Below are 10,738 nucleotides of genomic sequence, written 5' to 3' on the forward strand. Positions count from 1 at the left end.
GGCCCGGCTGGCGGCGGCGGAGGGCGGCCCGCCCGCAGGCCCCGCCCCGCGGCCCGGCCCGCCCCCGTCGCCCGGGCGACGGCGCTGACGAGCACTTCCGGCGCTCTGCTCCCCCGCGCCCCATTGGCTGCCCCGCCTCTTCCTGGTCAGCCGAGCGGGCCTCTGATTGGCGCGGGAGCGCAGCGCCGCGCGGCCTCTTCCGCCGGGCTGGGAGGGCGGTGCCGCTGGCGTCACGGCACCTGCCGAGGGCGGCGCAAGGCACGACGGGAGGGCGCGGGCGGGGCCGCTCCCCGCCGGGGCCGCCGGGGCCGCCGGGGCCGCCGCCGCCGCCGCCGCGGCGCGCGGGGCATGCCGGGACGCGCCGGTCCTCCCCCGGGGGTCTGCGCGGCCGCCTTTCCTCGCCGCCCGCCCCGGGGCGGTGGCGCCGGCAGCGGGGGCCGCCCCGGGCGAGAGCGGCTGCTGCCCCGTTCCCCGGCCCTTACATCGCCCGCGTCACCGGCGCCTGACCGGGCCCGGGGCAGCGCCGGCCGCATGGGCTGACACCGAGGGCTACCGGGGGGAGCGGCCCGGCCCGGCCCGGCTCTGCCCGGCCCTGCCCTGTCGGGGGGACGTCGGCCGCAGCCGACGCGGGTGCCTGCCCCCGGGGCCGGCTGGCCGCGGGCGGGCGGGCGGAGCTGCGGCGGCCCCGGGCGCAGCTCGGGCAGGGCGTCGGTTTGCGCTCGCCGTGGGCCCGGCCGCCGTCCCGCCTGTCCGGGTGCAGCGCTGCCCTTGCCGAGGGTACCCCTCTCTCGGGTGCCCCGGCAGGGAGGAGGCAGGGCACCGGCGGGCTCCCGGCGGTGGGGCTCGGGCTTGCCGCGGTGCGGGGACCGTGCGGTGCCCGTGCAGCGGCCGGGCCGCGGTCCTGCTCCCTGCCCGTGGCCGCCAGCCGGGCGACGGCCGGGCTACCTCGGTGCGTCCGGGTTCTTCCTGCTCGGCGTCGGCGCGGTCCCCGCGTCCCGCAGCGCCTGCGGAGAATCGCGGCGGCGGGGCTGGGCTGGCGGCAGCGGCCGCTCCTGCCTGCCCCGCGAAACGGGCCCGCCGCCCCCCCGCCACTGCCCCCCCGCCACTGCCCCCCGCCGCCGCCGCGGGCCTCCCCCTTGCTACGACCTGACTGAGCCCTCCTGGTGCCTGGCTTTCAAAACCTTAAAATTTCTTCTGGTTTCCGCAATGTATCTGAAATCAAACCGAGCCTGTATCAAGCCCCTGCGTCCCCCGTGCTCTCCCACCCGACCGCCTCCGTCTCGGGCCAGAGCTGCCCTCTCTCTCCCCCCCGCCACCCCCGGCTCATTTTTGCCGGGCTCACAGTCGCCGCAGGCGCTCCGGCAGATGGACGGTGCAGGGCAGGCCTGCTCTGCCGCCGGCTCTCCCGGCCACTGCGCTGGCGTGCCTGCGGGCACCTCCTGGCTGGAGCAGGAGCCGGGCGGGGGGCAGGAAGGTTGAACAGGGACCCACGGGCACCCCGGGGGTGGTGGCACAGGAGGCCGCTGAGGGGTCCTCCCTGCACCACCGCAGCCCCGCTTGGTGCCAGGCTGGTGGCTCGGCCGGCTTCAGTCGGGGTGGTTGTGGCCGAGCGCCTTCCTGGGGGGGTCCTGGCCCTTTCCCTGAGCCTGGCGCCAAGGGGAGATGGGGAGGGGGCAGCTGGGCCCAGGGCTGGAGGGGCTCGGCACTGCCAGGGGGCTGCGATGCGGCTGCCGGTGCTGTGGTGGGAGAGCGGTGCCCGCCTCGGCACCGCCGGCGAGTCGCTCGCGTGCTTGGCTGTGCAGGCACGTGTTCTCCTCCCCTAATTAATCCTTCACGGATTGGAGAGCACTTGATGTTGATTCCCCTAATGCAGTGCCAGAGGTGTAAGGAGATTAATTAGGCACGGTTTAGAAAAGTTATGCAAATCGGGTGCCACTGGGGAGTGGCGAGGGGGGGGCCAGCCCTACTTGCCCCCCCCCCCCCCCGCCCCCCGGCTCGAGTTGGCCGCCCCAGCAGCATCGCTCGATCCAGGGGCTGGGGCTGCTGACCAGTGTGCACATGTGGCAGTGACCGGGAGAGCCCGGAGGGGTCTCGCGGTGGGGCAGGACGCTGCCCCGCAGAGCGGTGGGGTGACGAGATGCTGTGGGGCTCCCCCCTGCCCACGGGGCGCCCGAGGCTGCGATCCAGCCTGTAGTCACGGAGGCTTTCCTTTAAGTAATGATTAAAAGCAGCCGGGGGAAAGCCCTTGATGTGAAGCTAACTCTCCAGAGCCCGAGACCGGCTGCAAATGAGATGAAAATAATCCCCTGGCCTCCAGGGACTTGTGCAGGAGCGGGGAGCAGCTCCATCTCCCCAGGGCGGCAGGCAAACGCACTGCTGCGGTGGGCAGGGTCCGGCGGGGGCTGCTGCTCTGTGCCCAGCTTTGCTCCCGTCCCCGCGCCGTGGGGTGCCCGGTCCCATCCCCACGCCACAGGGTGCCGCAGTCCCCAGAGCGCTCTGCACGTGGCATGGGGTAAAACGCCTGTGACCTCCACGGGGACCCGGCGCCTTCCCTCCGGCCGACCCCCAGCCCCCGGCAACCTGCACCCAGAGCCGCCCACACCGGGCAGGGACGCGAGTCCCCGCCGGGCCCCACTGCAGCCGCCTTGAGAGCACGGAGGAGCCCGACTCGTTCCAGTGCTCTGCAGCGGTTTAAAAACAAAACCAGGGAGGGCAGAGAGAGGAGAGAGCAGAGAAGCGGTTCCTAATATGGCAACAGCAAATGTAATTCTATTACCTTGATTTATTGATCGCACTTAGAGCAATTACTGGCTTTCACCCCATCACCTGCCAGGCAGCAGGAGACAGCGAGGAGAAGGCAAGACAAAGGCGGCCGCGCGTTGCCCAGGGCACGGCTGGCCTCCGGGGAGGCTCCGGTTTTGTTTGTGCCGGTTGGCGTGGGGGGAGAGCTCCCGCCCAGCTGTGCGGCCGCAGCAGCATGGCCTCCACGGCAGGGCAGCAGGGCGGTTTCCACCCGGCCGAGGAGGCTCCTCGGGAAGCTGGAGCCAAGTGCGTCTGCTCTGCAAAGAGCCCGTGATGCCGTCACCGCGGGGACAGAGCCCGGGCATTACGATGACTTTGGCGACGGAGGGGATGCGGGGCTGGGGTGGGCCGGGGAAAGGCGAGGGTCCCTGGGCACCAGCATGGCAGAGCAGCTGCAGGCCCTGCTCTGGGCCAGGGGGTGGGTTTCGGCTGTGGGCCCCGTGGCCCCTTGCCGGAGGCGGGCTGCGGCGGGGGGTCAGCATCCGTGGCAAAGCCCTGGAAACGCCAGGACAGAGGGTGAACTCGAAAGGAAGTGGCAGCTCCGGGCTCGGTCCCCGGCTCTGCCAGGGCCGTGCTGGGCAGCTGGTGTGAGTCCTGCTGGAGCATCGCCCCATCGCCTCGCGGGGACGGGGCTTGCACCCCTGCCTGAGCTCGGCTCCGGGCGCCGGCGGGAAACCCCAACGGGGCGTCCGCAGCTCTGTCTGCAGCAGCCCAGCGCCCATCTCGCACCGGGGGAGACACGCACGGCCCAGCCCGGCCCGGCTCCTCTCTGGGCCCTGCGGCGAGCGGGATGCCCTGGGCTGGTGCCAGGCTCGATGAGAGGTCTGAGTCCTTTGAACGGCCAGCAAAAAGCAGCAGCCCCAGGGCTGGAGGAAGGGCGAGTTGCTTGGCTGAGGTCAGAAAGTCCCTTTAAGTTGGTTGTTTTGGTTTTTTTTCTCCCGTGCTTGCTGCAGATACTGGCAGAGAAGCAAGAAAATGATTGTGCTTTTTACTGCCTGAGCCCTCCAGACAGATGGAAACGAGCAGGAGCTGCACCCGGCTTTGGAGGCAGATGAAATCAGAGTGAAGAAGAGCACTGGGCTGGGAGGCACAGAAACAGGGCAGCCCCCTTGCACGCCCCCGCCCGCCCGCCCACCCCGGGCGCCCTGCAAGCACTTCTGGGTGATGAGGATGTGGGAAGAGCAGAAAATGTCCCCGTTGTGGGTGAGGGCAGTGGCCAGGGGCTGCCGGCCCCTTCCAGAAGCCACCTGCTCGCCACTCCAGCTAATGGCAAAACGTGAGCGGTGAACGGCCCGTGTGCCGCCCCACGGCTCCCGGGGAAGGCCGCCGCAGCCCTCCCCGCCCCGCTGCCCCCCAGCCCCTTCACCCCGCAGCGCCTGCGGCAAAGCCGGGAGCCTGCAGGGCCGGTGCCAGCCCGGGGGGCTCCGCCGGGGCCGCAGCGAGGGGGCTTGGACCAGGGCGCAGGGCAGCGCGCGAGCGGCTCCGTCCCCGCGGGCCGCGTTTGCGGGGGCAGCCCGGGCGTGGGGGCTGCCGAGCCGCGCCCGGGGCTCTGCCAGCCGGCACGGGCTGCGCCGGGGAGTCCGGCCGGCCTCGTCCCCGGCCGCCCCCGCGGTTCCCGCCGCCGCCTCCCCGCGGCCCCCGCTGGTGACTCGGGGTGGGGGGCGGCACAGCCCGGGGGGGCCCGGGGCGGCCGGGGATGCTGGGGGGGGGAGAGGCGGCCCGAGGATGCGCGGGGCCGTGCGGCCGGGAGGCGCTGGGGCGGCCGCGGGTCCAGAACGGGCGGGGGGGCGGGGGATGCGCGGGCGGCCGGGGGGGCCGGGGCGGGCGGCGGAGCGCTCGCACCATGACATCAGCGCGGCGCGGCCCCGGGGGAGCGGGCGGGGGGCGGGAGCCGGCGCGGCGGCGGAGCGGAGCGGAGCGGCGGCGGCGGCAGCGGAGCGGAGCGCGGCCCCGGGCATGCTCCCGGAGCCCAAGTATGACCGCTTCCGCGACGAGCCGCTGACCGCCCCCATGCCGTCGCCGGCCCCCGCGCCCGCCGCCGGCGCCCCCGGGCCCTGCCCCGCGGCGGGCGAGGAGCCCGAGCCCGGCACCACCTTCTGCGCGCTGCTGCCGCGGATGCCGCAGTGGAAGTTCCCCGGCCCCGCCGGCTTCCTCGGCCGCGGCCCCGCCGGCGCCGGTGCCGGCGCCGGTGCCGGTGCCGGTGCCGGCCGGGAGCTCTCCGCGCCGGCCCGGGCGGGCGGCGCCGCGGCCGCGGGGGCCCCCTCGGCGCTGGCCGCCGTGCTGGGCGCCTGCGAGCCGCTCTGCGCCGCGCCCTGCTCGCTGCCGGCCGGCGGGCGGGCGCGGGGGGCGGCGGGGGCGGCGGGGCGGGCGCGGGCGGAGGCGGCCCGGCCGGGCGGGGAGGAGTGGAGCCGCAAGGGCAGCTTCATCCGCAAGCCGGCGCAGGGCTGGCTGCACCCCGACGAGCGGGTGCTGGGGCCCGGCGTCTCCTACATCGTCCGGGTAAGTCCCGCCGCGGCCGCGGCCGGGGCCGGGGCCGGGGCCGGGGCCCGAGCCGGGCCCGTCCCGCCCCGGCGCGGGAGGGCGCCAAGCCCCCGGCCCCACGCGTGGCCGGGGCAGCGGGCGGCCGGGGAGCCCCGCCGGCGCCGCCGCCGGGCCGGGGCTCGGCGGGTCTGCCCGCTCCTCCCGACGGCTGCGGGCAGAGCCCCCCGGTTCGGTGTGTCCCGTCCCCCCCCCACCGGCTGCCCCAGGGTCCCGCGGGACTTGTGCCGTGGGACCGGCGTCGCGGGAGCCCGCGGTGCCGTGACCGCGGCCGAGGGGACGTGGTGGGGACGCGGCCCGGAGGGTGACCTGGGCAGCCGCCGGCGGCACACGCAGCCTGCGGCCCCTTCGCCCCATCACGGGCTGCCCGGCCCCGTTCCGCTGCCCGCGTTGTCCGGCGCGTCCTGGGAGGGACGGCACGGCCTCCGAACCGGCCTGGGACAGGCCGGGGGCCGGGGGGGCTTTCTGTGCCGGGGAACCAGCCCCAAGACCCAGCAGCCGCCAGCCCCTACGAGGGTGAAACACAGATGCACGTAGCACACAGATGAGTTCGTCGGGTCTCAGCGTGGGGGGCTGGGCGTGCGATGGGGCATTTTGGGGTGGAGGGTGAACGGGTGCCGCGCGTTGGGGTGAGAGCCCTGGAGCTGGCGTGGAAGGGGCCCTTCTCACTGACACCCCGCTCCTCCCCTCCTCTCTTCTCCATCGCCTGCCCTGGGCTGGCGGCGGCGGCGGCCGGAGGAGGCTGCTCTGACCGTGTCCCCTCCCGCAGTACATGGGGTGCATCGAGGTGCTGCGCTCCATGAGGTCCCTCGACTTCAACACCCGGACACAGGTCACCAGGTACGGCCCCGCTCTCCCGCACCCCGCTGCCACCCACAGCCCCCGGCGGCCCTGGGTGCTCCCCCTCCCCAGGGCCCTGCAGAGAGGGGGGGACACGGGGCCAGGGTCTGGGGGACCCCTGCCCTGCGGGATCCAGCCCGCACGCGGGGACACGGACGAAGGGCACTGCCACGGATCAATGGGCGGAAAGAGGAGAAGGGAGGTGGCCCCAGCTGGGATTACGTACCGCGGGCCTGTGACGTGGGGCAGTGCTGCGGGGACGCTGCGGCGCCCGGGGCTGCGGGCGCTGATGCCCCCAGACCCCACGGAGCCGCAGGCAGGGAGGCGGCCGGGAAGGAGCTGGGGGTCTGCAGCAGTAACCTGGCCGGGGGGCCGTGGCTTGCAGGGAAGCCATCAACAGACTGTACGAGGCGGTGCCGGGCGTGAAGGGCATCTGGAAGAAGAAGGTGAGTTTCCCCCCAGCCCGTGTCTCCCTGGGCTCCTTCCTGGGGCGAGCCGAGGCTGCGGGACAGGGCGCTGGGGGTGCCTGCCCAGTTGGCGGGGCAGAGCCTGGGGTCTCTCGGGGCATCCCTCTTTGTCTCCTTCACCCCAGGAAACCTGGTCCTGGGGGGCTGCATTGCCCCCTGGGGGGCTGCATTGCCTCCTCTCCCCCTATCAGGCTCCCAACAAAGCCCTCTTCTCCATCCTGGGCAAGAGCAACCTCCGCTTTGCTGGCATGAGCATCGCTGTCAACATCTCTGTTGATGGGCTGAACCTCATGATCCCCACCACGCGCCAGGTGAGAGCTGTCCCTGGGGACGCAGTGCCACCACCTGCCACCTCCCAGCCCTCTGCCTCCCGCCGCCACCCGGGGGGCTGGCAGCCCCCACACTAACCCCCCCATGGGCCGTGTCCCCCCTGCAGATCATCGCCAACCACCACATGCAATCCATCTCCTTCGCCTCCGGTGGGGATACGGTGAGGCACGCGCGCCCCAGCCCTCCTCCGGCCGCGGTCCCTCGGGGGCCACGGGGTTGGGGGCTGCCCGTCCTGTGGCTGAGCCGAACTCCGGGGCAGCCTGTTCCCGGGGCAGGATGTGGGCAGCCCCAGCCCTGCTCCTGGCACGGCAGCGGGACGCAGGCCCTGAGCTCCCCCTCTGCCCCCAGGACACCATGGACTACGTCGCCTACGTCGCCAAGGACCCCATCAACCAGAGAGGTGACGCTGGCCCCCGCGCCCGGGAGCTCTGCGGAAGAGGAGGGATGCACTGGGGGCTGAAGGCTGGAGGAGGGGATCCCTCGTGGGGGGCACGAGGGGCAGCTCAGGGTGGTCCCGGAAGGGTGATGAGAGCATGGGGGAAACACTTCAGCCGTCCGTCCGTCTGTCCGCAGCCTGCCACATCCTGGAGTGCTGTGAGGGGCTGGCGCAGAGCGTCATCAGCACGGTGGGACAGGCCTTCGAGCTGCGCTTCAAGCAGTACCTGCACAGCCCCCCCAAGGTGGTGGCACCCCCGGACAGGTAGGGGGGCGGGTGCCCCACCGCAGCCCCGCACCGCCTGTCCCGGGCACATCCCCTGGCCAGGGGTCACTCCGGGAGCCCCTGTCCCTGCCGGGCATGGGGAGGGGTCTGCGCCGGGCAGGGTGTCCCCAGCTCGCCTGTCCCTGCTGCAGGGTGCTGGGTGCGGAGGAGTCGGTCTGGGGAGAGGACGAGGAGTCGGCCGAGCACGATTACTACAACAGCATCCCAGGGAAGGAGCCGCCCCCGGGGGGGCTGATCGATTCCCGGCTCCGGCACGGCACAATCCTGGGCCATGTCCGCACTCAGCCCTCCTGCTCCAGCTCCCCCAGCCAGGTGAGCCCCTGGGGCCACTGCCAGCCCTGCCGTGGGGGTCCCAGGCAGGTCCCCCCGACACCCTCACTGTCTCCTCTCCCCAGGGCGGGTTTGCAGCCAGGCGAGACCAGAGCAGCCAACCGGGGCCACCCTGGGACCTGGAGAGCCAGGGTGGGTACCGCTGCAGGGGGGACCCCGGGGACCATGAGCAGGGTTCCCCGCAGCTCTGCCCTGCCCGGGCTGGCGGTGATGCCCGGTCCTCGCAGGCCAGCCCTGCGACGGCTACCTGCAGGCGGACGGCCACCCCCTGGGGCCGCGGGACTACGAGGAGCACATGTACGTGAACACGCAGAGCCTGGACGCCTGGGAGCTGGAGGCGGCAGCTCGTGGGGCACCGGAGGAGAGCCCCAAAAAGGACCTCTTTGATATGAGTAAGCCACCGGGCTGGGGGTCTGGCGCAGGACCTGCTGCAGAGGGGCCGAGCCGTGCCAGTGGGCTGCCCAGCCGTGTTCCGCAGCCCCGGCGGTGCCCGCGCTGGCTGAGCCCAGAGCAGTGCCGTGCTGGGGGCCGGGTGGCTGTGAGCTGGGGCCCCATCCTCGCCCACCCTTGCTGGGGCAGCACGGCTGTGCTCGGGGCAGGGCTGCGGGTGGGCACCGCGTCCGCCCGCCCCGCCTGGCCCTGTGGAGGGGGCAGCCGTGCCGGTGCGGGGGAGCACCGTCCCCTCCGTGCCTGGGCGCAGGCGCAGCATCATGCCTGGGGTGGCCATGGCACAGCGGGGTCTGGCCCGGAGGTGGGTCCGGCCATAACCCTGGGTCCTGCTGCCACTGCTCAGCCTGTCCCTGTGTCCCCCCACGCCCCAGCCGTGCTTCATGCTCCGGGGGGTGACGCCCCACCCTCCCTGGCTCCCGCAGGGCCGTTCGAGGATGCCCTGAAGCTCCACGAGTGCATTGCTGGGGGCGGCACCAGCCCCCCCATCGAGGACCAGTGGCCGAGCCCCCCCACACGGAAAGCCCCCATTGCCCCCACGGAGGAGCAGCTCAGGCGGGAGCCGTGGTACCACGGGAAGATGAGCCGGCGGGACGCCGAGAAGCTCCTGCAGACGGACGGGGACTTCCTGGTGCGGGACAGCCTCACCAACCCGGGGCAGTACGTGCTGACCGGCATGCACAGCGGGCAGCCCAAGCACCTGCTGCTGGTGGATCCCGAAGGCGTGGTAAGGGCAGGGCGCAGGGCGGGCGATGGGGGACGGGGGTAAGGGCAGGGTGGGAAGGGATGCGCTGGGGAGGTTGCGCAGGAACCCTGTGTGGGAGGCAGCTCTCCTGGGTTCAGGACCGCTGTGCCCCCCGGCCCCCAGGTGAGGACCAAGGACGTGCTGTTTGAGAGCATCAGCCACCTCATCAGCCACCACCGGCAGAATGAGCAGCCCATTGTGGCTGCAGAGAGCGAGCTGCACCTCCGCCAGGTTGTCCGGAGGAAGCAGTGATGCCCGGGGGTACGTGAGCCCCTGACCCGCTCCCCTGGCACCGGACTCGCCCCAACCCTCAGGACAAAGCCGGAGCCCCTCCGTTCTCCCCTCCTCCAGTTGTGCCTGGCCTCTGGGGGAGGCAAAGTCCCCCCCCCCGCCCCAGGGTCGGGCTCCCCATCCCCCTCCCCAGTAAAGCCTCGCAGACCCTGGCCCCGAAGGCCCCCCCACCCCGCTGCCTCCCCTCCCCCATCCGCATGGGGCCTCTTGCACAGCCGGACGTGAAGACGTTTATTCCATGCATGGAGGTGAAACGCTGCCAGGGTGGGAGACAGCGGGCAGCCTCGCCAAGAGGGACGGGGCCCAAACCTGGCTTGGGCAGTGCTGCCCGCTCCTGTCCGGGGCTGCCCCCGGCTCGCCCCAGCGATGGGAGGGGGCCTGGGTGGGCATCACTGTGGGGCTGCCCTGTCCCCCTCCTGCCCGGGAGCCCTGCCTACGCGGGGCTGGTTGAGCTGCGGGTACCACTGGCCCTCGCTGCCCAGCACTGCGGCCCCCAGCGCCGGCTCCATCCCGGCACACGGAACTGGTCCCTGGATGATCGCGGAGCAAATGGGGTCGGGGCTGGTGCCAGGAGCCTCGTCCCAGGGCTCCCCAGGTGGGATGGGGCGAACAGGCTTGGTGTACACGTGCGTGCACATGTGTGTGCATCCGTGTGCGTGTGTGCATAGGTACGTGAGGGGCAGCCGGGGACCAGCCCCTTGCCCACAGAGCTGTGCCTCTCACCCAGCGCTGCTGCTCAGGACCCAGCTCCCCGCCTCGGTCCCCGCTCTCTGCCAGGACATTCGGGGGGTGCCCCCGTACTTGCACTCCTCTGTCAGCAGGGGCTGTAGCCCCCAGCTCGGCTCTGCCCATGGGGCTGGGCACAAATGTCTCTCGGAGGCCGGTGCTGCTGGATGTCCCTGTCGCTCCCACACTTCCAGCTGGATTCTCCCCAGGAGCGGCTGCCATGCGAGGCTCCCGGCGGCCCCGAGCCCCCACAGCCCTCCCCAGGCCGGGGCCAGGACGAAGCTGCTGCGTGGAAGGCGCAGGGCAGGGGCAAGCTACCAGCACTGGCTCACGAGGCTGGGGCTGCCAGGAGGAGAGGGGTCCCACAGCCCCCGGGGACCCTCCCGGCCGGCTCGGGGCTTCAGCAGGTTTTTACGGCATAGACAGCCCCTTCTCCAGCGTGTCTGGCGCTCTGCGCGGGTTCGTGGTTTGGAATACCTTTCTAATTAAACGTGGAAATGA

At 72.8% G+C, this 10,738-nt stretch overlaps 1 protein-coding gene across 1 annotated transcript; it reads left to right on the forward strand.

The window, feature by feature from the left end:
- Nucleotides 1-4,645: 4,645 nt before the first annotated feature.
- On the forward strand, nt 4,646-10,738 carry SHC2 (SHC adaptor protein 2). The gene is given in 13 exon segments (XM_072845676.1): nt 4,646-4,708; nt 4,711-5,301; nt 6,110-6,180; nt 6,566-6,626; nt 6,839-6,958; nt 7,084-7,137; nt 7,326-7,377; nt 7,551-7,677; nt 7,830-8,010; nt 8,094-8,160; nt 8,256-8,420; nt 8,901-9,202; nt 9,344-10,738. Coding segments are annotated over 13 exon segments (1,983 nt in total). The 3' UTR covers nt 9,473-10,738.

Source organism: Ciconia boyciana, chromosome 24 (genome assembly GCF_034638445.1).
Source record: "Ciconia boyciana chromosome 24, ASM3463844v1, whole genome shotgun sequence".
Lineage (NCBI taxonomy): Eukaryota > Metazoa > Chordata > Aves > Ciconiiformes > Ciconiidae > Ciconia > Ciconia boyciana.